This window comes from Mobula birostris, chromosome 18, assembly GCF_030028105.1.
Source record: "Mobula birostris isolate sMobBir1 chromosome 18, sMobBir1.hap1, whole genome shotgun sequence".
Lineage (NCBI taxonomy): Eukaryota > Metazoa > Chordata > Chondrichthyes > Myliobatiformes > Myliobatidae > Mobula > Mobula birostris.
This window is the reverse complement of record NC_092387.1, coordinates 60,933,182-60,960,960: the sequence shown is the minus strand read 5'-3', so window position 1 is coordinate 60,960,960 and position 27,779 is coordinate 60,933,182. Positions and strand designations below refer to the sequence as shown.

Sequence of the window (27,779 nt, the reverse complement as noted above, 5' to 3'; positions counted from 1 at the left end):
TATGGATACCATACACTTTGGTGCCGGCTGCTGTAGAACAATAGCCGAAAGGGTTTGAGCCATTGCTCTGTGCAAGCACGGGGTAGCTTCCGAGGCAGGTTGTAGCTGAAGTCCCCTCCAGTGACGCTGGGACGAGGAGCTGTCCGGTGCATTCCCGCCTCGCTCTTATGCCCAGTACTGCAGGCTGCGGCTGAGTGACGCTTTCTTCTCCCAGCCTATCTCTTCAGCACCACGGAGAGCTCCCAACCACACGAGACGCGCCTCTCCTCTGAAATCTGCTCCGTAACACCCCCAATTCTGTGAAGTACCCGGTCCGGGTGCGGGCTGGTGTAGAACAATACTTCAGCGGAGATGGCTTCAGTGCTCTTTCTCTGCCTGCTAATTACTGTACCAAGTAAGTATACCATTTACATCTTCTTTTAGCAGGTTAAATTTAGCCGGAGGGCATGTATGCAGCAGATCCGCCGCTGCATATTAAAGAGTTTTGAGAGACTGGATCTAATTTATATCAAAGTGCATATCGTCGGAGTTGCATCCTCAAGTCCTATTGCAACGGGGGCATTGTCCACTTCCTTTTTGGGGCGTTATAGTCGGGGGTCAATAGCGAAAGGTTTTTATTGCAATGTGTGGGCAGTTTGTAAAGAGGGTGAAGGAGGGGAACAACTGTCCGATGTCAGTGCTTGGATGTAGAACTTATGGAGGAGAGAATTGGTGTAGGCAGCTCAGAATCCGGCGGCGACTCAAAAACCAGTTTGAAACGCGAACTATTTTACACATAAGTGATTCTGCAGACGCTGGAAATCCAGAACAACACAATGCTGGAGGAACTTAGCAGGCCAGGCAGCATGTACGGAAAGGAATAAAGAGTCGACGCTTACCGCCGAGAACCTTCATCAAGAATATTTAACCCTGCATTTAACTTGAGATTGGCATTAATTTAAAAAGCCAGTGGCAATGCCTGGACAGCCGACCGAGATGTGTATTGCATTCAGTCGGAGTGGTGGAAGATGGCTATCTGCCTCTTCCCCAAATGCTTTTGCATTAGGGCGAATATATCACCCTGTATGAAAGAGGCGGCTACGTAAATGCTTGATATCAAGTCCCTTACTTGAAATTGACTCTTGGCTTTGGCCAGAGTTGATCTGAGTGATACAGAGCACTGTGTCCGCATGTTTGTGTGTGTGTACGAGAGAGAGTTATAAAGATTGTCTAATGTCATTTCCTGTACACAAGTATAAAGAAGAACGAAATAATTGTTACTCTGGATCCAATCCAGCACAAAAATACCACAAAACATAAAGAGCACGTAAATAATAAAAAGACACAATAAGTATAAATGCATACGATAGCTTATATACGTAGATTGATTGTATGTCCACAAAGAGAAGTTAGGCACAGGAGTGTCTGCACATAAGGTGACTGATAAGAAATGATAAAGTAATGGTGGTTGACGGGGGTAGAGGTGTTGATCCGCCTTGCTGCTTGGCGAAAGTAACTGATTTTTGAGTCTGGTGGTCTTGGTGTGAGTGCTACATAACGTCCTCCCTGATGAGAGTGGGACAAATAGTTCATGAGGGTAGGGTGGGTGGGATCCCTCATGATGTTACTAGCCCTTTTCCAATACCTTTCTGCATATGTGTAGAGAGAGATGATTTCATTTTTCCATCCCTGGCGATGAAGCCAATATGATACTGCGCATTACAAACTCTGCTCTCACATCACTCACACCCTGGGAACTGCTTACACTGGCATTTACAGCTCGTAACGTCAAAAAACCTCCAGAATACTTATACTGCTGGCTACTGGCTGCTCAAGTCTGCCTAAGATGGTACCAGCATCATACCCATCACTTCGAGATGTGATTAAGAAAGCAACTGTTCTGCTTTTCAGCTTTAAAAAGCCACACAATCTTTCAACATATTTTTAATCAGCCTTTACTGGGTTTTTTGTTGTTGTGAAGTAGTGTGCCATACCTCACAACTTGGTTTTACAAGTCTCCAGGGACAGTTCAGTGCTTTCTACTGTGTGAACAGCTGCTATACCATTTCCTTCACACTCCACCCTAAGGAGCAGTTCCCAAGAGGGGAAAAAAAAACCTCTGTATGTCTCTCCGGCAAAGATGTAGGGGTCAGAGTCTCTCCCGAAGCCTGGAGATGGGTGTGTCACTAACAGTGTTTATTTACCTCCACTGTCGAGGCAAGGGAACATGAGGGGGGGGGGCTTCCTAACATTGTAACAGGACAAAACCTGATGCTGAACTGAAGAAGGAGATTGCTTTCTATAAGGAAAAAATATATATTGCTTGCTCACAAGGAATGGCTTCTCAGCTGAGAGCTGCAGAGATTGAGAGGGGGCTCTCCTGAGCCCAAGGCTTGGACATCGAGTGTCGGCCACCACAGATGGGTGAAGCAAGCAGAGGATGGACAAGAGGCAGGGACAGGGGAAAGGCAGTGTTGTAGGATAGAGAGGGATGGAGGGAGGGGTTGGTGGTTGGATGGGGCATTAGTGCTGATGAGTGAGAACAAATTGTGAGGGGTTATCAGGACTCATTCCCAGCTAGGTCAGAATCGGCACTGCTTGACTTCATGGAGGTTGCTTTCTGGACAGGTGAACGATGGAGTGGTTGAACCCAAAGGAAACATACCCAGAGTTAAGAGTTTCAGTTGAACGAGTTCAAAGATTAGCACTCCTGTAGAGGTGGGAATTAGTGACCTTTGTGACAGGGTGGATATGGGGGCGAGAAGCTTGGTATTACAGAGGATAGATAGATGCAGAAACAATTAATGACTTCAAAAGGGAATGAACTGGCCAATCTACAGGCAATGTGGAATGTCCATTTCCCTCCATAGATTCTGCCTGGCCTGCTAATTTCCTCCAGCTCCCTTGTGTGTTGTTGGAAACTTCCAGCATCTGCAGTCTTTTATGGTACTGTTCTCTGTAAACTCTAGACTGTTGTGCTTGAAAATCCCAGGAGATCAGTAGTTTCAGAAGATAATTTAGAAAATAATCAACCCTCTTATTTCTTCTACCAAAGTGTATGACCATACACTTCCAGACACTGTATTCCATTCGCCATTTCTTTGCCCATTCTCCAAATCTAACTAAGTCTTTCTATAACCTCTCCATGTCATGGGGTGGGGGGAAACTGAAGGCGACTCAAATGCAAGACACAGACACCAAAGTACTGGGAACTGGACTGGACATAGACTAGGAGCTGGGACAGGAACACAGACTTAGGCTAGGAGAGCAGGACCAGAACAAGAGACTGGGAACTAGGATCCTGGGCTTGGACTCTGAGCCAGAGACTAGACAAGGACCCAGGACCTGGGTCTTGACTCGGGCTCGGACTCCAGAACTAGGCAAAGACATGACGTGGCTACAGGACTGGATGAGGCTTGGATTCTTCAAGGCACCCCTGGGCAAGGTGAGGCACCCCTTCTTAGAGCACAGGGCCAGGACCCTTCCTAGGACACAGGGCCAGGCCCCTTCCTTGGACACCAGGCCGGGATGACTGCCGAGGTAAACCGCTGAGGAAACTGACAGGGAGTCAGATGGGGAGGGGAAGAGAACAGTCCTGCCTCAGGGTAACAGCACAGGTGGTCTGGCTGACCCAACAGAGGCAAGGATGGGAAGGGACAGATCCAACCACAGGGTAACAGCAAAGACAGCCTGACCTACCAAACAGAGGCAAGGACAGGAAGGGAGCTCAATCCAGGGCAGCTCCGAGTCTCAGGGCAGCCAGCAACCTTCGCTGTCTACAGAAACAGCCGAATCCATATCTAGCTCGGAGTGGCAGACAGCCACTCAGCTGGCCCCAGAAACAGTCAAATCCATACCATGATGACTGCTCCAACTAAAGACAACAAGGCTCTAAGAAGCAGTGGTCCTCCAACCAGGCCTAGAGATCATAAATGGCTGCGCTAGTCTTCCACCAGCAGGTTGCTCCAAGGGGATACTGACAAGACAAACCAGCCCCCACAGTGGATCCCAGGGCCACTTATATTCCCAGCCCCAAGATGAGCATCAGGTGCCAACTGAAACAAGGGAGTCTGGAGTCCACGGACTGGACCATGACACTCTACTTCCTCAAAACTAGCTGCCCCTCCACCTATCTCAAATTGACTGTAATCTTTGCCACAAAGCCATCAATCCCATCATCCAAATCATTCACCTATAACGTAAAAGGTATTTGACCCAACACAGAACCTGTGGAACACCACTAGTCACCGGCAGCCAGTCAGAAAAGGCTCCCTTTATTCCACTCTTTTCTTCCTGCCAGTCAGCCACTGCTTTATCCATGCTAGAATCTTTCCTGTAATACCATGGGTTCATAGCTTGTTAAGCAGCTTCATGTGTGACGCCTTGTCAAAGGCCTTCTGAAAATCCAAATACACAACATCATCTGATTCTCCTTTGTCTATCCTGTGTGTTATTTCTTCAGAGAATTCCAGCAGATTTGTCAGGCAAGATTTTCCCTTGAGGAAACCGTGCTGACTATGGCCTATTTTATCATGTGCCTCCAAGTACTCTGAGACCTCATCCTTAATAATCGACTGCGTCATCTTTGCAACAACTGAGGTCAAACTAACTGGCCTATAGTTTCCCTTCTTCTGCCTCTCTCCCTCCTTGGAGAGTGGAGTGATAGCTGCAATTTTCCAGTCTTCCAGGACCATTCCAGAATCCAGTAATTCTTGAAAGATCTTTATTAATGCCTCTATGATCTTTTCAGCTATCTCTTTCAGAACTCCAGAGTGTAGGCCATCTGCTCTAGGTGACTTATCTACCTTCAGACCTTTCAGTTTCCCAAAAACCTTCTCTCTAGTTATGGTAACTTCACACACTTCATGCCCCCTGACACCTGAAATTTCCACAATACTGCTAATATCTTCCACAGTGAAGATTGATGCAAAAGACTACTCAGTTCATCCACTATTTCATTGTCCCCTATTACTACCTCTCCAGCATCATTTTCCACTCTCACCTCTCTTTTACACTTTATGTATCTGAAGAAACTTTTGGTATCCTCTTTAATATTATTGGCTGGCTTACTTTTGTATTCCATCTTTTCCTTCTTAACGACTTTTTTAGTTGCCTTCTGTTGGTTTTTAAAAGCTTCCCAATACTCTAACTTCCCACTAATTTTTGCTCTATTATATGCCCTCTCTTTGGTTTTCATGTTGGCTTTGACTTCTGTTGTTAGCCACAGCTGTGTCATCTTTCCTTTAGAATACTGTTTCCTCTTTGGAATGTATAAATCCTTCCGAATTGCTTCCAGAAATCCCAGCCATTCCTGCTTTGCCGTCATCCCTGCCAGTGTTCTTTTCCAATCAACTCTGGCCAACTTCTCTCTCGTGCCTCTGTAATTCCCTTCACTCCACTGTAATACTGATACATCTGACTTTAGCTTCTCCTTCTCAAATTGCAGGGTGAATTCAATCATATTATGATCACTTAACCCTAAGGGTTCTTTTATCTTAAGCTCTCTAATCAATTCTCGTTCATTGCATAACATTCAATCCATAATAGCTGAGCCTCTAGTGGGCCCAACCACAAGCTGCTCTAAAAAGCCATCTTGAAGGCACTCTAGAAATCACCCCTCCTGTAATCCAGCACCAATCTGATTTTCTCAATCTACCTGCATATTGAAGTCCCCCATGACTATTGTAACATTGTCCTTTTGACATGCATTTTTTATCTCTCATTGTAATTTGTACAGCACATCCTTACTACTCTGTGGGGGTCTGTATACAACTCCTATTAGGGTCTTTTTACCCTTGTAGTTCCTTAGCTCAATCCACAATAATTCAACACCTTCCGATCCTATGTTACCTCTTTCTAATGATTTGATTTAATTTTTTACCAACAAAGCAACGCCACCCCCTCTGTCATTTGTATATATTTATTAATATATAAGGTGTCCTAATAAAGTGTACATTTCAGTGTTTTTCCCTGCTGTTCTTCCTCAACCAGAAATGCAACCTCTGACTTTCAGGATCTTTTGAAATTAATGAATGAAATTTTACTGGGAGCATTCATCTCTGATGAGGTGTGCCCACTGAATAGTTGTGAATCAACACAGAGGTTGGTGAAGGAACCTTTCATCTAAATCCACAAGAATGTTCCCCACGCAACGCTGCTTCAGAAAGTAAGGAGGCATGGGTTCCAAGGAGACCTTGCTTTGTGGATCCAGAATTAACTTGCCCACAGAAGGCAAAGGGTGGCTCTAGATGGTTCATATTCTGCATGGATGTCAGTGACCAGTGGTGTTCCGCAGGGATCTGCTCTGGGACCCCTCTTTGTGATTTTTATAAATGACCTGGATGAAGAAGTAGAAGGCTGGGTTAGTAAGTTTGCAGGTGACACAAAGATTGCAGGTGTTGTGGACAGCCTGGAGGGTTGTCAGGGCTTACAGTGGGACATCGATAGGATGCAGAACTGGGCTGAGAAGTGGCAGATGGACTTCAACCTGGATAAGTGTGAAGTGGTTCATTTTGGTAGGTCCAATTTGAAGAAGGAATATAATATAAATGGTAAGACTCTTGGCAGTGTGGAGGATCAGAGGGATCTTGGGGTCCGTGCTGATAGGACACTCAAAGGTGCTGCACAGGTTGACAGTGTTGTTAAGAAGGCGTATGGTGTGTTAGCATTCATCAACCGTGAGACTGAGTTCAAGAGCTGTGAGGTAATGTTACAGCTTGGTCAGATCCCACTTGGAGGACTGTGTTCAGTTCTGGTCACCTCACTACAGAAACGATGTGGATACTACTGAGAAAGAGCAGAGGAGGTTTACAAGGATGTTACCGGAGTTGGAGGGCGTATCTTATGAGAATAGTTTGGGTGTACTTTGCCTTTTCTCCTTGGAGTGACGGAGGATGAGAGGTGACCTGATAGAAATGTATAACATGATGAGAGGCATTGATTGCATAGATACCCAGAGGCTTTTTCCCAGGGCTGAAATGGATAACATGAGGGGGCATAGTTTCAAGGTGCTTGGAGATAGGTACCGAGAGGGTGCAGGGGTAAGTTCTTCACACAGAGAGTGGTGGGTGCATGGAATCACTGCTGGCGGTGCTGGTGGAAGCGGGTACAATAGGGTCTTTTAAGTGCCTCTTAGATAGTACATTGGGGTGTATGGGGTGTCAGTGAGGGGAAGCACCTCTGGTGGGGGAACATGTTGCATCCTTTTCAAGGCAGTTAGTCCACCTTTGGTCCCCACCTGGCACTCAGCTCTCACCTGTGGCTCCTCGTAGCTGTTTGCATTCGACAGCGGCCATACCCCAGGCAATGGCTTTGACAAGCCGGCTAAACCAGGTCAGGGTAGATGATGGGTCTCAAACCCTTGGTGAGATAGGGAGCTGTCTATCCCAGCATACGAAGACAGACTCCGGCGGATTGAGTGGATGAGACCAATGGAAGCTCCAACGGTCAAGAAGGCAGTCTCTGCGAGTGTTGTGGAACGTGTAGGGTGGGACAAGACACAGAAGATGTCCTGGTCATCCACTGCACCTAGTTCCATCTCCAGCCGTCTCGACTCTGTCTTGCCACTGGATCCAGATGGGAATTGGGAAGAGGGAGTGAGGAAGACGCTGCGCAACTCTCCCTCACTTGAATCCAAATCACGTGCTAGTCTCAACACCATCATAATGGTGTTGAGGTCCTCATCAACGTCGACGATGGACGAACACACCACAGATAGGTACATGGAGCTTAGAAAAATGGAGGGCTTTGCGGTAGGAAAATTCTAGGCAGTCTCTAGAGTAGGTTACATTGAGGGCCAAAGGGCCTATAATGTGCTGTAAATTTCTATGTTCTAAGTTCTATGTTCCAAGAATAGTCCACTGGCAGTTGTTAATGTGAAAAAAAAATCCAGTTGAAAATAATAAGCACCTTTTCATCCAAGTGGCGCAGCTGCATGGCCACGCAATAACTGAAATGCCCCCTTGCACATAGCCTTTGTTACTGCACAGCTGGAATAAAGACTGACAAGAAAAAGTTTATAATTCATTATACTCTTCAATTAATAAATTAAATCAAAAGTATGTGATTTTTCAATTTTTATGTTAGTATTCATAGTATGCTGCAGAGTTTTCAGGCTGTGTAAAAATTTCCTGCTTCGAGCAATGGTTGATTGGTGCAATTGTAAAAACAATGAGAGGGAACATTAATCATAATGAATAATAATATTGGGACATCCAAGTAGAAGCATGACCTGAAGGGGGAGAGGAAGCAGGGAATTTGTTAAATTTGTGTAACATTATCTTTGGAATTAACAAGGCAACAAAGAGTGCATCTGCTCTAACATGTTTAAATATATGATACAGTGCCTATAAAAAGTATTCACACCCCCCCCACCTGGAAGTTTTCATGTTTTTTTGTTTTACAACATTGTATCACAGTGGATTTAATTTGGCTTCTTTTGACACTGATCAACAGAAAAAGACTCTTTTCTGTCAAAGTAAAAACAGATCTCTACAAAGTGATTTAAATTAATTACAAATATAAAACACAAAATAGTTGATTGCATAAGTATTCACTCCCTTTAATATGACAGACCCAAATCATCACTGGTGCAGCCAATTGGTTTTAGAAGTCACATAATTAACAAAATGGAGATCACCTGTGTGCCGTCAAGATGTTTCAATTGATTGTAATGAAAATACACCTGTATCTGGAAGGTCCAACTGCTGGTGAGAAGGTATCCTGGCAAAAACTACACTATGAAGACAAAAGATCACTAGAGCAAGTTGTCCTCAATAACTGAGTGACCGTGCAGGAAGGAGATGAGTGAGGAAGGCCACCAAGAGACCTATGGCAACTCTGGAGGAGTTACAAGCTTCAGTGGCTGAGAAGGGAGAGACTGCACATACAACCGTTATCTGGGTGCTTCATCAGTCGCAGCTTTAGAAACATAGAAAACCTGCAGTACAATACAGACCCTTCGGCCCACAAAGCAGTGCCGAACATGTTCTTACCTTAGAAATTACCTAGAGTTACCCTTAGCCCTCTATTTTTCTAAGCTCCACGTACCTGTCCAGGAGTCTCTTAAAAGACCCTATTGTATCCGCCTCCACCACCATCGCTGGCAGCCCATTGCACGCACTCACCACTCTCTGTGTAAAAAACTTACCCCTGACATCTCCTCTGTACCTACTTCCAAGCACCTTAAAACTGTGCCCTCTCATGCTAGTTATTTCAGCCCTGGGAAAAATGCTTCTCATCAATGATCAATGCTTCTCATCATCTTATATACCTCTATCAGGTCACCTCTCATCCTCCATCGCTCCAAGGAAAAAAGGCCAAGTTCACTCAACCTATTCGCATAAGGCATGCTCCCCAATCCAGGCAACATCCTTGTAAATCCCCTCTGCACCCTTTCTATGGTTTCCACATCCTTCCTGTAGTGAGGAATGGACTCGGACTCCATCTGCTTTATGGGAGAGTGGCAAAGAGAAAGCCACTGTTGAAAAAAACTCACATGAAATCTCAGTTAGAGTTTGCCAGAAGGCATGTAAGAGACACTGAAGTCAGATGGAGGAAGGTTCTATGGTCTAATGAAACCAAAATTGAGCTTTCTGGCTATAAGACTAAACATTATGTTTGGTATAAGCCAAACACCACACATCATCAAAAACGCACCATCCCTACCGTGAAGCATTCCGGTGGTGGCATCATACTATGGGGATGCTTCACTATAGCAGTCCCTGGAAGGCTTGTGAAGGCAGAGGGTGAAATGAATGCAGCAAAATACGGGGGAATCCTGGAGGAAAACCTGATACAGTCTGCAAGAGAACTGCAGCTGGGGAGATTTATTTTCCAGCAAGACAATGACCTCAAGCATAGAGCCAAAGTTGCACAGGAATAGCTTAAAAACAACAAAGTTAATGTTCTGGTGTGGCCAAGTCAGAGTCCAGACCTCAATTCAATTAAGAATTTGTGGCTGGACTTGAAAAAGGCTGTTCACTCATGATCCCCATGCAATCTGACAGAGCTTAAGCAGTTTTGTAAAGAAGAATAGGGAAAAATTGCAATGACCAGATGTGCAAATCTGATAGAGACCTATTCACACAGACACAAGGCTGTAATTGCTGCCTAAAGTACATCTGCTAAATACTGACTTGAAGGGGGTGAATACTTATGCAATCAATTATTTTGTCTTTTATATTTATAATTAATTTAGATCACTTTGTAGAGATCTGTTTCCACTTTGACACAGAAGAGTCTTTTTCTGTTGATCAGTGTCAGGAAAGCCAAATTAATTCCACTGTGATTCAATGTTGTAAAGAAAGAAAGCATGAAAACTTCCAGGGGTGTGAATATTTTTATAGGCACTGAATATGTATAACTAGGGTCACAGAGTCATATAGTAACACAGCATGCAAATAGGCCATTTGGCCAAAATCATCCTTGCCGAACCAGATACCCACCTAATCTACACAAAATGCTGAAGGGACTCAGCAGATCAGGCAGCATCTATGGAGGGGATTAAACAGTTGATGTTTTGGGCCATGGCCCTTCATCAAGACTGGAAAGGAAGGGGTAAGAAGACAGAATAAGAAGGTGGGGAGGGTAGGGGAAGGAGTACAAGGTGGCAGATGATAGGTGAAGCCAGGTGAGGGGGAAGGGGTGATGTGGGAGAGGAGGTAAAGTGAGAGGCAGAGAGATGATGGGTGGATCAGGGAATGGACTGACGAAGAAGGAACGTGAGGGAGGAGTAAAGTAGACCTGGGAGAAAAGGAAGGTTGAAGAGCACCAGAGGGACGTGATGGGCAAGTGAAGAGAAGAGAAGGGGTAAGAGGAGAGTCAGAATGGGGAATGAAAGAGAGAGAAAGGGAAGGGGAGAGAAATTAGAGAAATCAATATTCACGTTGTCAGGTAGGAAGCCACCCAGACGGAATATGAGGTGTTGCTCCTCCGACCTGTGAGATGCCTCATCATGACATTCCAGAATGGGAATGGGAAGAAGAATTTTATGTGTTTTGCTCAAGATTTCCAGCATCTGCAGAATCTCTTCTGTTTGTGCCCATCTAACCTGCTGCCTACATATTCCACATCTGACACATATCCCTCCTGATGGGGTCATTTTTCTTCCTGCTGGCACCCTATTGTTAGACCCTCATCTTTTGCATGTCCAGGGTTAGGGTCCAGATGCAGGATTTAGCACTTAAAGTGTCTTTCTTTTGCCTCATCCACCCTACACACTCGTCACCCTCGGGTCAATCACCTGGATTAGATAAAGTGAAATAAATACTTCTGGTCATCCCTAGAGTTTGTATTTCCAAGACGCTGGCAAATCCAATAAAATCAAATCAAGTCATATCAAATTTAATTATCATTCAAGCCATACATAGATACAGCTGAACGAGACAGCGTTCCTCTGGGACAATGTGCAAAACATTCAAAACAGCGAGTAACAAATTCAAAGAAACGTATTCACTGTTACAAAAATAAAATATACGTAGTCCAAGACCCTGAGTGACAACGTCTGGCAATGGAATGTATAGTCTCCCAGCAGCGTACAGCTGCACACAAACCAGTCTGTCATTCCACCACTCGAACATGGGAGGGCAGCACTGACGGGCAAGGCCAGGCCCCAGCTGAGATAAACCACAATGTGGTCCTTCTGTGTTGCTCACCTGGTCTGCAGCAGCAGGCAAGCCCGAGGCTTGTGGCCTAGTTCTCGCTACAACTGAGGCGACACAGCACCCATGTTGACTGTCCCTCCACCAGACAAGGGTAACAGGCCTGCGGTAACTTACATGATCCCTGTCCAACAGAGTCTTGCGGTTGCAAGTGGAGTGTCTGAGACAAACTTCCACAGTGAACTGTGTCAACTCCGATGCTTCTGAGTAGCGGGCAGCAACACGGTCTGCGGCCAGATCAGCTCTTCCGTTCCCAAACCAGCTCCTCTGACACATCAGCGGGCTCCTCAGATATTCCCACCCAGATTCTCCAATATCCTGGCCAACTCCTCTGACATCCCGACAGGATCCTCCAATATCCTGACAGGATCCTCCTACATCCCAACAGGCTCCTCCGACATCCCAACAGGATCCTCCGACATCCCAACAGGATCTTCCGACATCCCGACAGGTCCCAACAGGATCCTCCAATATCCTGACCAGCTCCTCCGACATCCCGACAGGATCCTCCGACATCCCGACAGGATCTTCCGACATCCCAACAGGCTTCTTCGACACTTTGGCCAACCGCTTTGACGTTTCAACCAACCCCTTCGACCCCTCAGCCGGCCCCACTGCCGACACCAGTCCAGCTACTCCGCTCAACGAGTAGCTCACTGATGGAGTAGCACTGCAGTACCCAATGTTCTTGGAGTAGAATTGTCTTTGGATCGTAAAAAAACAAATTTTATAAAGGAAAAGCACCTTTGGTTGACCCCCAAGAGGCCATTGCATTTGCATGTGCCACCAACTTATTGGAAGAAGATAAACAATTTCTTTCCACTCTCTGGACCAAGGATCATATTAGATTTTTTTTGATTATGAGGACATGCAGTCCTCTTTTATTGTCATTTAGTAATGCATGCATTAAGAAATGATACAATATTTCCTCCGGTGTGATATCACAAAACACAGGACAGACCAAGACTGAAAAAACTAACAAAACCACATAATTATAACATACAGTTACAACAGTGCAACAATACCATAACTTGATGAAGAACAGTCCATGAGCACAGTAAAAAGTTCAAAGTCTCTCAAATGTCCCACATCTCACGCAGACAGGAGAAGGAAGAAAAACTCTCCCTGCCATGTCCAACCACAGTCCGACTCTGAGTCGTCCAAAAACTTCGAGCCTCCGATTAGCTCTCCGACACCGAGTACCGAGCACCATCTCTATCCGAACGATTTGACCTCAATCTCGGTCACCAACAGCAGGCAAAGCCGGGGATTTTGAAGCCTTCCCTCCGGAAGATTCTCGATCGCACAGTAACAACAGCAGCGAACTGGCGTTTCAGAAGTTTCTGCAGATGTTCCTCTGTGCCTTCTCACGTCTGTCTCCATCAAATCAGAATTGTCCACGGCCCCTATTTAACGGATATGATATCATTTTCACCGGAGGGCTGTGCACGCACGGCGCACTGCTATCTCTCCTCCCGCCAATATTGGGGCATTTCAGAAGACAATTCCGAGTCAACTACATCTCCTAGATAGAGGTAACAAGTTTTCTTCCTTAGAGAACAGCAGTAAACCAGATGGGTCTGTACAAGGAGCTACTCATTTCATGGTTACAACTATTGAGACTAACTTTTAATTAAATTTAATTTAATTTCCCCAGCTGCATGGTGGGACTTGTTGTAATGTTGGGGCATGATTAATCAGGTCTCCAGTTCACTGACCACCACATAGTCATGTGATGAAACCTCCAGCAACACATCCAACCAGAGCTGGCAGCCCAAGTGAATCACCAACTAGCTCAGGTCACCCTGTGACCACAAATCTTGTATTGTCCATCTTGATCTCTGAGCCTAAAGCAACATAGATCAGGATCTTAGGAAGCAGAGGAGATAAGATGTTTGACCTCATAATCTACAGTATCTTGTTATGATCTCGCTTCTTATTGTCTACCTGTACAACATTTCCTCTGTAGCAGTTTCACCTTACTCTGAATTCTGTTATTGTTTACTTTTTATTCCTCAATACACTATACAATGATCTGATCTGTATGAACAGTATGCAAGACAAGCTTTTCACTTTATCTCAGTACATGTGACAAAAATAAATCAATTTCAATTCCAATTCCAAGAGTTCAGAAAGACCTCTAGCTGTTCACTGGGTGGTGTCACGTTTAGCATAATGCTTTACAGTGACCGATGTTCAATTCCCACTGCTGCCTGTAAGGAGTTTGCATGTTCTCTCCAAGACCACGTGGGTTTCCTCCGGGTGCTCTGGTTTCCTCCCACATCACAAAGATGTACTGGTTAGGGTTAATCGGCCATGGGCATGCTACATTGGCGGTGGAAACATGGCAACACTTGTGGGCTGCTTCCGGCACATCCGTCACTACTGGTCATCGATACAAATGATGTTTTTCACTGTATGTTTTGATGTACAAGTGATAAATAAAGCTAATTTTAACTTAACCAGGGAATAATCTGTGCTTTGGAATTGATGCAGAACTATCAGTCTGAAACTAATTTTGCTCTGGTCCTAAAGCAGTGTTTCCTGTTCCACAGGGATCTCTGGTGCAGAGGTTGAAGAGAAGCTGCTGAACCACCTCCTGAACCCTGAGAGATACAATAAGCTGATCCGGCCGGCTAAGAACAACTCTGAGCTTGTCACGATCGTCTTCCAGGTCTCACTGGCACAGCTCATCAATGTGGTAAGCCAACCCATCCTTCATTCTGCACAGATCAACATTGATGTAACATTTGTAGGACGTTTATTTATTTATTTTAAGAATTTATTTATTGAAATACAGTATGGAATTGGGCCTTCCAGCCATTTGCGCCACGCTGCCTGGCAATTCCCCCGATTTAATCCTAACCTAAATGCGGGATGATTTGCAATGCCAATTAACTTACTTACCAGTGTTGGCGCGTGGCCAAGTGGTTAAGGCGTTCGTCTAGTGATTTGAAGGTCGCTAGTTCGAGCCTTGGCTGAGGCAGCGTGTGTGTCCTTGAGCAAGGCACTTAAACACACATTACTCTGCGACGACACCAGTGCCAAGCTGTATGGGTCCTAATGCCCTTCCCTTGGACAACATCGGTGCCGTGGAGAGGGGAGACTTGCAGCATGTCTTCCATACAACCTTGCCCAGGCCTGCGCCCAAGGCACAAATCCATGGTCTCATGAGACTAATGGATGCCTATTAACTTACCAACTGGTACACCTTTGGACTGTGGGTGGAAACTGGAGCACCCGAAGAAAACCCCTGTGGTCACGGGGAGAACGTCCAATCTCTGTACAAGTAGTGGCGGGAATTGAACACAGGTTGCCTGTACTGTAAAGCATGTGCTGCCCTACAGTGATATCTGAAGGAATATTATCAAATCAAATGTATTGTGTACATGAGGAGGTACTACAATGGGCCAGTATGAACCAGATCATGAAGGACCTCACTCCCGTCCAGGAAGAGGCTACGCAGTATCCACGGTGGGGCAGGTAGACTCAAAAACAGTTACTCACCCAAAGTTGTCAGGCTGATCAACACCTCCATCCGTTACCCACCCCACCATCACTACGTCCACATCAGCCATTCCTCCCTACAGTCCCTCAGCACCCTTCCCCCCATGAATTGCCACTTCACATTTACACTCCATACCGCTTACCTACAGACACAGTCACTGTCCTACTGTGTTTCCATAGGCCCTGCTGCTACCCAGAAGAGTTTCTGTTGCCAAGAGTCACTTTATCATTTTATCATTTCCTGTCAGTCACCTTCTGTTCAGATATTCCTGCACCCAGCATCACTTTATGTACATACAATCAGCCTTTGTATCCCAGCCACACTCAAACAACTATTTATATGGTTTGCTTCATAGGATTGCGTTTATATTTATATTGTGTTTTTTGTTTGCATTTTTATTATGTTCTTTATGTTTATTGTGATTTTTTTTTAATGCTGCATCAGATCCATATGAGCAATCATTTCGTTCTCTTTTACACCTGTATACCAAAGAATGACAATAAACAATCTTGGATCTTAAATCTCGAAAGCTCAGTCAAAGAAATAAGTTTCAGCGCGGAAAGGGAGTGTGGAGGTTTGAGGAGCTAAGGTCCTAAGAGTGGGAGACATGGCCACCAGTGTTAGAACAAAGAAGATTGGTGAAGGTTAGAAATTTAAGGGATTAATGAAGAGCACACACAAAATGCTGGAGGAACCCAGCAAGTCAGGCAGCATCAATGGATAGGAATAAGCAGCCAATGTTTCAGGGTGAGACCCTTCGTCAGGACTGGAAAGGAAGGGGCCGGAGATATGAAGCTTTAGGGGATTATTGAATCTAGTTTGAGCACAGGACCAGCCTTATTTAGGATATGTGTCTCTCCTACACCGAATTTGATTACTTTATTTGCATATACACTCGTGTGCAATGCTTATTTGAAGCTCACGGAGAAAACAGTGTACATGGTAATAGTAATCACAGCCATAACTACAGCGATGATGGCAGAACAGAACAGTGCAATGACCGTAGTGCAATCAGGGGAGTGCGAAGTGAAATGGTGAAGTGACGGTAACGGAAAAGGTAGAGCTAGGGTCCGAGAATGTGGCAGCACCACTGGGAAAGGGATGGGAAAGAGGAGATCTGTCCCGGAGTCGGACAGCAGTGGGGAAGAAGCTGTTCCTGAGCCTGGTTGTCTGGGTTTCCAAATGCCCGTTTCTTCTTCCTGAAGGAAGAAAAGGGAAGAGAAAGTGGTCAGGGTGGTAGGTGTCCTTGACGAAACTGCTAGCCTTCCTGAAGCAATGCGCAGTGAAGATGAAGAGGATGCGAGGAAGTGATGAGCTGGGCAGTGTTTACCACTCTCTGCAGAGCGATTCCTGTGGAGAGCGGATGGCGGTTAGGTAAAGATATATTCAGTAGTAGGATCCCCTAATACTTGACATCCTCTAAATTTGCTGACCTGCTGAATGACAGAGGGAACCACAAATCTGAAACCTTTCACGCCACCTTCTTTCTCTCACCCCTCAACATCCTTATTCCTATCTTCTCCAACTCTTAGCACTGGCACTTGTGACCTAGCCTAAGACTAGTTTCCACCCTGCACAAAGAAATTGCCCCCATTTTTACCCTTCAAAACACCTTACTGCAGTACCTTGCGACGATAAAGCACCCTTTTGTACCTACACCTGCACAATGATCTCACCTTCCCAGACAACCATGTTTTCATCATGATCTACTCTCAAAGCTGTAGACTTGTGCTCTATTTACTTTCTCAAAATGTTCCCACTACTGGGCTAACACTATTTTGTCTTGGAGACCTCCATTTTATTTTAGCCACTTGGCTGTGCTGCTGGTGTCTATATGGAGCAATCGTATAACAGTTTGGCCAGAGCCAATGGCTGGACCAGACTCTCCCGCCTGCTCTTGTCCTAAGTCCTCTGAGATACAGGACAGGAAGTTCTGAAGCACTGTGCTCCCTACAATAGCACAGTGCAGTATAAAAAGATTTGTAGATGTTTATCCAGAGGGTAGTGAATCTATGAAATTCACTGCCACGGACAGCTGTGGGGGCCAGGTCACTGGATATTTTAAAGTGGAAGTTGATAGGTTCTTGATTAGAAAGGACATCAAATGTTATGGTGAGAGGGCAGGAGGATGGGGTTGGGAAGGATACTAAACCCATGATGGAATGGCAGAATAGACTTGTTGGGCTGATTGGCCTAATCCTTCTCTCTTTGGAGCGAAAGAGGATGAGAGGTGACTTGATAGATGTGTATAAGGTGATAAGAGGCGTAGACATTTTTCCCAGGGAGGAAATGGCTAATACAACGGCGAAAAATGTTAAAGTGATTGGAGGAAAGTACAGGGAGGATGTCAGATCCCTCCGCTATTCCTTTATCCATTCGTCCCTCCCAACACTTAACCCTGCGAGGATCCTAAGGGCTACACCTGTCTACTCACCTCCTCCTTTACCTCCATTTGGGGCCCCAAACAATCCTACCGGGTGAAACAGCACTTCATCTGCAAATCTGCTGGGATGGTCTACTGTCTCCGGCGCTCCCATTGCAGCCTCCTCTCTAGTGGTGAGACCCGTCATAAATTGAGGGAACGCTTCATCGAGCACCTCCGCTCCATCTGCCAAACACAGAACTTCCTGATGGCCAAACATAATAATTCCCATTCCGACATGTCGATCCATGGCCTCCTCCTGTGCCGAGATGAGGCCACCCTCAGAGTGGAGGAGCAACGCCTCTAGGTAGCGTCCAACCTGATGGCATGAATACCAACTTCTGCTTCCAGTAATTTTTTCCCTCCTCCTCCTCCCCTCTTCTTCTATTCCCCATTCTGACCCTTCACTTCTTCCTATCCTTTCCCCCTGGGTCCCCTACCCCTTGCCTTTCTCCTACGGTCCACGCTCATCTCCTGTCCAATTCTCTCGGCTTTACCTTTCCCGCCCACCTGGCTTCACCTGTCACCTTCTAGCTAACCTCCTTCCCCCTTCCCCACATTTTTACTCTGGCATCTTCCCCATTCCTTTTTAGACCCAAAGAAAGGTCTCAGCCTGAAACATTCATCTCCATCCATACTACCTGACCTGTTGAGTTCCTCCAGCACTTTGTATGTGTTGCTATGTATTAGCTTGTTTGTTCTCTGTACTGCTACCTCATTAATCATTTGTTTTCCATATTGCATGTTTCATACAACTCTAATAAAGTGATTTCTTGTGCACAGCGACTCAGTTGTTTATCAACACATTTGAGAATACTCCTTGCTGAATCAGAAAATGTTGTCTTTGCACATGGGAAGCTTCCTGAACCCATCTGGAGTCAGATGGGGTTGCACCCCTTTCCCTGCCCTGCTGGTGTTATGCAGAATTGTCTTCTTTCATGTATAAACCCTCACGCTAATTCTCTGATCTCTCCCTTCTGTGTTTAGAACGAACGCGAACAGGTAATGACGACGAATGTTTGGTTAAAACAGGTGAGTGACCCTCCACGTTTTGCGGAAAGTGGGAATGTCCGTACTGAGCAGGCCGAGATGGTCACTTCCACTCGTGTGCTTTGTTACAGGAGTGGGTGGATTACCGGCTCAGGTGGAACCCCGAGGAGTTTGAAGGGATCAGCAAGCTAAGGATCAACTCCAAGCTCATCTGGCTGCCAGACATCGTCCTGTATAACAAGTAAGCTCAACGCCCAGCATCTCCATGGATACAGTGGGATGGACTGTGCTCCGAAGGTCCTGCGGGGAGGTGGATGGGGTCTAAATCTCCAAGGATAACAGAGGCTGAGCATAAACCTGAGAACATTATAAGAGTGTGAGAGGCATGGATAAGGTAGGCAGGTAGAATCATTTCTCCCAGGGTGGAAATGTCAGAAGACATGCATTTAAGATGGGTGGGGGCATTTAAAGGAGATGTAAAGGAAAAGTTGGGGCGCCACGGTAGTGTAGCAGTTATCATGATGCTGTTACAGCTTAGAGTTTCGGAGTTCAGAGTTCAATTCTGGCGCCCTCTGTTAGGAGTTTGTACATTCTCCCCGCGACCACGTGGGTTTCCTCCTGGGGCTCCAGTTCCCTCCCACTGTCCAAAGACATACTGGTTAGTAAGTTAATAGGTCATTGTAAATTGTCCTGTGGTTAGGCTAGGGTTAAATAGGTTGGTTGCAGGGTGGGTGGCTCGTTAGGCCAGAGGGTCCTGGTCCTTGTTGTATCTCTAAGCAAAATTAAAATAATTGTGCAGGACAATTTCTTTTCACAAAGTAAGTGCCTGCAACAGGTTTCCAGGGAGCGTGGTCTTTGATATGATAACGGCATTTAAGAGGCTGTTAGATAGGCACATGGTTCGGGTTCAAATTCAGATTTGTTTGTCACAGGTACATCAAAACATGAGTGAGATGTGTCGTTTGCATCAGCAACCAAGGATGTGCTGGGGGCAGGGACTGGAGGGGTATAGATCATGTATAGGCAGAAGAGAATTAATTGCTTTAATTCAGCATCGATTCAGCGCAGACATTGTGGGTAGAATGGCCTAATTCTCTGCTGTACTGTTCTATGTTCAAAGAGATTTGAACACTGAGGCTTTATGAGGCGTTTGTCAGACCACGCTTGGAATACTTTGAACAGTTTTGGGACCCCTGTCTCAGAAAGGGTGTGCTGGCATTGAGGGGGTCCAGACATGATTCTCAATAATGATCCTGGGAATTAAAGCATGAATGTGTGAGGAGTACTTGATGGCTCTGGGCCTGTACACATGGAGGTTTCGAAGAATCATGAGGAATCTCAGTGAAACCTACTGAATATTGAAAACCCCAGACTGAGTGGATGTGGAGAGAAGGTTTTCTATGGTGGGGGATTGTCGGACCAGAGGACACAGCCTCAGAATAGAGGGGTGCCCCTTTAGAACTGAGATGCACTTTTTATTAGCCAGAGTGTGGTGAATCTGTGGAATTCATTGCCACAGATGGCCATGGAGGCCAAGTCACTGGGTAGTTTTAAAGCAGAGGTTGTCAGCTTCTTGATAAGGAAGTGGGTCATAGGTTATGGGGAGAAAGCAGGACAGTAGGGTTGAGAGGGTAATAAATCAGACATGATGGAAAGGCGAAGCAGACCCGATGGGCTGAATGGCCTCACTATGCTCCTATCTCTTACGGTCGTATGGATTCAATGCAAATATTGTGGGCAGAAGGGCCTGTGCCTGTACTGTACTGTTCTGTGTTCAAAGAGATCAAAAGAGATGTGACAGAGTGGAAACAGAAGGTTCCAGTGGGGGAATGATCAGAATCAGGTTTATTATCACCAGCATGTGATGTGAAATTTGTTAATTTAGCGGCAGCAGTTCAATGCAATACATAGTCGAGAAGAGAAAAAAAAGAAAATAATAATAATAAATGAACAAGTAAATCAATTACATATATTGAATAGATTAAAAAACATGCAAAAAACAGAAACATTGTATATTTCAAAAAAAGTGAGGTAGTGTCCAAGGGTTCAATGTCCATTTAGGAATCAGATGGCAGAGGGGAAGAAGCTGTTCCTGAATCGCTGAGTGTGTGCCTTCAGGCTTCTGTACCTCCTACCTGATGGTAACAGTGAGAAAAGGGCATGCCCTGGGTGCTGGAGGTCCTTAATAATGGACGTTGCCTTTCTAAGACACCGCTCCCTGAAGATGTCCTGGGTGCTTTGTAGGCTCATACCCAAGATGGAGCTGACTAGATTTACAACCTTCTGCAGCTTCTTTTGGTCCTGTGCAGTAGCCCCTCCATACCAGACAGTGATGCAGCCTGTCAGAATGCTCTCCATGGTACAACTATAGAAGTTTTTGAGTGTATTTGTTGACATGCCAAATCGCTTCAAACTCCTAATAAAGTATAGCCGCTGTCTTGCCTTCTTTATAACTGCATCGATATATTGGGACCAGGTTAGAGCCTCAGAGATCTTGATACCCAGGAATTTGAAGCTGCTCACTCTCTCCACTTCTGATCCCTCTCTGAGGATTGGTATGTGTTCCTTCGTCTTACCCTTCCTGAAGTCCACAGTCAGCTCTTTCGTCTTACTGACGCTGAGTGCCAGGTTGTTGCTATGACATCACTCCACTAGTTGGCACATCTCACTCCTGTACGCCCTCCCGTCACCACCTGAGATTCTACCAACCTGAGATGATGGTGGTGTAGCAATGGCCCTCTGGTATTGCAAATGATTTAAGACAAAGGGATGTAACTGCACGATTTAGCGCAAAAGCCTTCGATGTGAGTGAACTATTAGGGTTTGGCAATGCTGCAGAATTGGACGTGGAATGGGAGCAGGCTGGGTGAATGAGATTTGAATGATTGTAGATGTGAAGCCTGGGTACAGCAGGAGGAGAAGAGATCAAAAAGGGTGGGGTAATTTCTGTGTCAGTACTGTTCTCACACTGCACATTACTAATAAAGGATAGACCAGCATGTCCATTATTGTAACCACATCATATGAAGGTTACTTACTCCTTGGGTAATGTGGTGAATGTAGGAATTTTGCACAAATTGTACTGTGATTAGCATCCAGCGCACTGATGCAAAATCCTCAATTCCGATGTTTTAAAAAGACACTGAACTAGTTAAAGTAAACCTGGTCTCTGTTGGAAAATCACTAGAGCAGCAGTTCCCAGTCTGGGGTCCATGGAAACCTTGGTTAACGGGAGGGGTCCATGGCATAGAAAAGGTCGGGAACCCCTGCACTAGAGGAATATTTATTACCATACGCTTTTATAAACCATTAGACCGTAAGACATAGGAGCAGAATTAGGCCAATCTGTCCATTGAGTCTGCTGTACCATTCCATCATGGCTGATTTGTACCCTCTCAAGCCCATTCTCCTGCCTTCTCCCCATAACCTTTGACACTCTTAATTAGTAAGAACCCATCAATTTCCACTTTAAATATACCCAATGACTTAGCCTCCACAGTTGTCTGTAGCAATGAATTCCACAGATTCACCACTCTCTGCTTAAAGAAATTCCTCCACATCTCTGTTCTAAATGAATGTCCCTCTATCCTGAGGCCGTACCCTCTGATCTTAGACACCCCACCATCCTTTATGTGTTATATACCTACGTCAAGTAAATATCCCCCCCCCCACTCCATTATGTCCCATTCCTTCTTTTTTCATTTCTGCAAATCTTTCTCTCATTACAGTGCAGATGGAACCTATGAAATCTCCTTGTACACCAACGCCATCATTTGGAACAATGGGAGCATCTACTGGCTGCCACCTGCCATCTACAAGAGCGCCTGCAAGATCGAAGTGAAGCATTTCCCCTTCGACCAGCAGAACTGCACCATGAAATTCAGGTCCTGGACCTACGACCACACAGAAATAGACCTCATCCCCAAAACCGACAGTGCAAGCATGGATGATTTCACGGCCAGCGGGGAGTGGGACATCGTGTCACTACCAGGTAGAAGGAACACAAATCCAATGGACCCATCATATATTGACGTGACGTACGACTTCATCATTAAGAGGAAACCCCTCTTTTACACCATCAACCTGATAATACCATGTATACTGATAACCTCGCTAGCTATTCTAGTGTTTTACCTGCCATCAGCCTGCGGTGAGAAAATGACCTTGTGTATTTCTGTGTTACTGGCTCTCACTGTGTTTCTGTTGTTGATCTCTAAGATCGTCCCACCAACCTCCTTAGATGTCCCACTAATTGGGAAGTACCTCATGTTCACTATGGTCCTGGTGACATTTTCTATAGTGACCAGTGTCTGCGTGCTGAACATTCACCACCGTTCCCCCAGCACGCACACCATGCCCCAGTGGGTGAAGATCATGTTCCTCGAGAGGCTTCCAACCCTGCTGTTTATTAAAAGGCCTCAAAACAACTGCAATAAACAAAAGTCGACCCATCACAGGAAGAACAATCTCTCTGCTGCTCACACAAATCCAGAAGAGAACACCATACACTCGACCTTCTTTATCAACCCAACGCCTTCCAAAGTCTATGACCTGAATGTGACAGAGGCACCTGACGGATTTAGTTGCCGACAAGACTTGAGACAAAGAACTTCTGCAAAACTTTCCCTGGAGTTGCAGGAAGCCATCGAAGGGGTGAAATTCATTGCAGACCATGTGAAAACTGACGATGAGAATCAGAGCGTAAGTGTGGCTTTATTAGAACTGAAGTGGATATATTGCTTTTAGCATCACCTCAATTAGCCCAGTCTCCTTCTGGAGTCACACAGTTGGGTAGAAAGTCCAGCTTAGTGCCCCTCTTCTACGTAACGCTGAGGCCACACCTGCCCCACTGACGGGGCACAAGATCCCTTAGCAAGGGAGTGCCCCTAATCTGCAGGAAGGACATGGGCAGAAATATACTTTATTTTCACTGAAATGTAGAAGGCTGAGGGAGAGGGATCGAGAAAGAGGGAGATAAGCAGAAAGGAAGAGATATTCTGAAATTGGAAAGAGTATTTTTGGACCCCTTATCTGAGGAAAGATGTTCCGGCATTGGAGAGGTTCATGAGAAAACCTCTCCAGTAATGAAAGGGTTAATGTAGGAAGAGCATTTGTTGGCTCTCCGCTTGTAGTCGCTGGAGTTTAGAAGGATGAGGGAGAATCTCATTTAAACTTATTGAAATACTGAGAGCCTTAGATACAGTAATGCAGAGAGGATGTTTCTTATAGTGGGGGAGTCCGGAACCAGAGGGCACTGCCTCAGAACAGAGCAACGATTCCCAGCCTTTTTAAAGCCATGGACCAATACCTTAAGCAAAGGGTCTGTGGAACCCCTGGAATAGTGGTACATCCACTTAAAACAGAGATTCGGAGAATTCCTTTAGCCAGAGAATGGAGAATCTGTAGAATTTATTGCCAAATCATTGGGTATATTTTATAGCGGGAGTTGATAGATTCTTGATTAGTCACGGTGTTAAAAGTTACAGGAGAAGGCAGGAGTATGAGATAATAAATCAGCCATGATGGAATAATGGAGCAGACTCGATGGGCTGAATGGCTTAATTCTGCTCCTCTGTCTTATCGTCTTTTGGTGTTAATGTTGTAATGAGCATACAGGGTGCCCGAGCAATGGGCTAGTTCCAGGAGGTACTGTGGATGATACCAACACAGACAGTTCAGGTAATATAATTGCTGAATCACAGCTCCTGTGACCTGAGTTCAATCCCGAACTCTGGCACTCTCTCTGGGGTGTCTGCACATTCTCTCTAAGACCTTCTGAGTTTCCCCGGGTGCTCCAGTTTCCTGTGGTTGGTGGCCACAGTATACTATTGCTACAGTGTGAGTGAGGTGTAGGGTCTGGGGGCGAGGGCTGATGGGAGGGCAAAGTTGAATTAGACCATAAGATTAAAATTAAAGGCATCTGTTGGACTTGCGAGACCATGGATCTGTGCCTGGAAAGTCTTCACTCTCCAGGGCGCAGGCCTGGGCAAGGTTGTATTGAAGACCAGCAGTTGCCTATGCTGTAAGTCTCCCCTCTCCACAACACCAATGTTGTCCAAGGGAAGGGCATTAGGACCCATACAGCTTGGCACCAGTGTCGTCGCAGAGCAACGTGTGATTAAGTGCCTTGCTCAAGGACACAACACGTTCCCTCAGCTGGAGCTCGAACTCACGACCTTCAGGTAGCTAGTCCAATGCCTTAACCACTTGGCCATGTGCTCACCCAGCCCATAAGATATAGGAGCAAAATTGTCCATTCAGCTCATCAAGTCTGCTCCACCATTCCACCACGGCTGATTTATTATCCCTCTCAACCCCGTTCTCCCCACAACCTTTGACATCCCTACTAATCAAGAACCTATCAACCTCTGCTTTAAATATACTTAGTGACTTGGTTTCCACAGCCATATATAACAATGAATTCCACAGATTCACCCTCCTCATGCTGAAGAAATCTCTCCTCATACCTGTTCTAAAGGGAAATCCTTCTCTTCTGAGGTTGAGCCCTCTGGTCGCCAAGTCTCCCACCTCACAAAGTGGGATTAATATGAGCAGATAATTGGTCATTGGTATGAACTCGATGGGCTGAAGGACTTGTTTCCATGCTGCATTTCTCCCTACAATACACCAGAAGGTCTTGGCTTCAGTCCCAGGCTGACTGCAGATCATGAGACAATCGCAGCACGACAGTTAACTTCCATCTCCTTCCACCGGCAGGAGGGTCAGAACCAGACGCTGCTGATTTAAGGTAATTGGCCAATAGGACACACAATCTATCACAGTGCAGGATGCAGATTCAGCACCAGATTTAGTAAGGAATTGGATGAATATGACAACTGAAGCTCATACTGGGAGCCAGCAGTTGATGAGCAGAACCGAATGGCTTCCTCAAAGTTCAAAGTAAATTTATTATCAAAGTAGGTATATGAATCAGAATCAGATATATTATCACTGACGTGTGTTGTGCAGAAACAACACAGTGCAATAAATTATTATAAGTTACAAAAGGGAGTATATATCAAAATAAGCAAGTAGTGTAAAAAGGGTGCAAAAAATGAGGCAATGTTCATGTGTCATGGGCCATTCAGAAGTCTGATGGCAAAGGGGAAAAAGCTATTCCTGAAACATTGACTGTGGGTCTTCAACAGCCCATTACATGAAGGATGTGGACCATGTTCATGGGTTCAGGGCCTATTCAGAAATCTGATGGTGGAAGGGAAGAAGCTGTACCAAAAACATTGGGTGCGTATCTTCAATGCCCCATTACAGGAAATCTGTGGAGGTTAGAAGAGGGTGCAGAAGAGGTTTACCAGGATGCTGCCTGGATTCGGGGGAATGGGAGGGTTGGACAAATTTGGATTTTTTTTTCTCTCTGGAGCTTCGAAGGCTGAAGGGAGACCTGATCGAAATGTATCTTTCTCCCAGAGCTGCCGAATACTCGGGAGCATAGCTCTAGCGTGAGAGAGGGGAAAGCTTAAAGGAAAGTTTACACAAAAGAGTGTTAGGTGCTTAGAACAGTGCTGCCAGGGATAGTAGTGGAATTAGGTAGCAAGGATCAACTTTATTTGACATGTACATTTACATGTATCAGGGATTTGCTGTGGTGTGGTGGTCGGGGCACGACATGCAACAAATAAACAACAACATTCAACAATTAGAAAGAATAAAGAATTATATAAAACATAAAGTTAGAGGTTAAAGTGCAGATATGGAGTAAAATGTGACTAAATTCATAAATACCAGCCAGTGTCTACATTATTAAAAAGTAGTTAAAAGTGTTAACAGCGTAGTGATAGATGAGGGATAACTGGAATAGTTGATAGTGGTAGTGAAATAACCTGATTGTGGTTTTCAAGAGGCAGCAGATATGCAGGGAAAGGAGGGATAGGGACCATGTGCAGGCAGAGGGGATGAGCTTAATTTGACCATGCATGGGCTGATGGACTTGTTCCTGTCCTGTACTATATTCCATATTCATTGAGCTGGCAAAGACCCTATGGACCAAATGGCCTCATTTCTTACCACAGCAATGCAACAATCCTCCAGATAGAATGGAGGCCAGCTTTTCCAGTGGATTCCAGTCGGGCATCAACGACTTCTTCTTGTGCTGCACACATGGTCATAGCAAGGACTGGGGCAAGGAGGGGTCCAGCTTCTCTGCCAGACCCCTACTCAGCTCCGAGGCTGAGATTGGTCACAGAGTGTTGGACCAGAGTGTGGGTGAAGATAAGGACACGATGAAACGGAAATAAAATGCTGGAACCTCTCAGGAGTCAGGCAGCATCTGAGGGGAGCCAAGGAATAGCGGGGTGCTGGGGTCAAGGATGGATCAACCCGTCACTGAGGGGTAGAGCAGGCTCAAGAACACACTCGGCCACTCGGCCCCTCAAGCCTACCCTGACATTCAATGTGATCACCGCTTACCTATGTTGGCCTCAACTCCTCTGCTTCGCTAGTTCCCATAATCCTCAGCCAAAGAGCCAGTTGACTTCTCCTGTTCCTGTTTTGTGTGTTCTTATTTTCTATTTAAGTTCAGGTCACCTGTCACCGTGTAAGTACTTCCACTGGGACGGCAAATAACCATAAACACAAGAACGTCTGAAGATGCTGGAAATCCAAAGCAACACACACAAAATACTGGAGAAACTCAGCAGGCCGGGCAGCATCTATGGGAATGAAGAAGGGTCTCGGCCTGAAACTTGACTGTTTATTCATTTCCATAGCTGCTGCTTGACCTGCTGAGCAAGTAACCCTGTAAAGATCATAAGGCCTTAAGACATAGGAGCAGAATTAAGCTATTCGGCCCATAGAGTCTGCTCTGCCATCCCGTCACGGCTGATTTATTACCCCTCTCGTTGTTCTGTGTTGTTCCTGTAACTTGTGACACCTTTACTAATCAAGAACCTAACAACCTCCACTTTAAATATACCCATTGACTTGGCCTCCACAGCAGGAAGATTGGGATAGATTCTGACCTTAGCCAACTTATAATGAAGTATACTAAACTCTCAAGGCCAGAGAAATACATTTGTTATAAGTCTATAATACAAGTTAAAATTAACATCAACCTGAAAATTCCCTTCCCTTCCAGGTAAATGAAGACTGGAAGTATGTAGCGATGGTGGTGGACCGGCTGTTCCTCTGGATCTTCATTGTGGTTTGCATTTTGGGGACAGTTGGATTATTTCTGCAACCGTTCTGCGAAGCACACCACCACTGA

General features: G+C 45.5%; 1 protein-coding gene across 1 annotated transcript; it reads left to right on the top strand.

The window, feature by feature from the left end:
• Nucleotides 1-360: 360 nt before the first annotated feature.
• On the top strand, nucleotides 361-27,779 carry LOC140211890 (neuronal acetylcholine receptor subunit beta-4-like). The gene is made up of 6 exons (XM_072282076.1): nucleotides 361-394; nucleotides 14,195-14,340; nucleotides 18,557-18,601; nucleotides 18,691-18,800; nucleotides 22,288-23,260; nucleotides 27,651-27,779. Exons 3-6 carry the CDS (start codon nucleotides 18,575-18,577, stop codon nucleotides 27,777-27,779), a joined length of 1,239 nt encoding a protein of 412 aa, XP_072138177.1. The 5' UTR covers nucleotides 361-394; nucleotides 14,195-14,340; nucleotides 18,557-18,574.

Bases quoted from the DNA above. Each gene is read 5' to 3' on its own strand.
- LOC140211890 (XM_072282076.1), top strand. From the start codon at position 18,575: ATGACGACGAATGTTTGGTTAAAACAG. The intron at 18,602-18,690 runs GTGAGTGACCCT...GCTTTGTTACAG, and splicing joins CGAATGTTTGGTTAAAACAG to GAGTGGGTGGATTACCGGCT. The intron at 23,261-27,650 runs GTAAGTGTGGCT...CTTCCCTTCCAG, and splicing joins CTGACGATGAGAATCAGAGC to GTAAATGAAGACTGGAAGTA.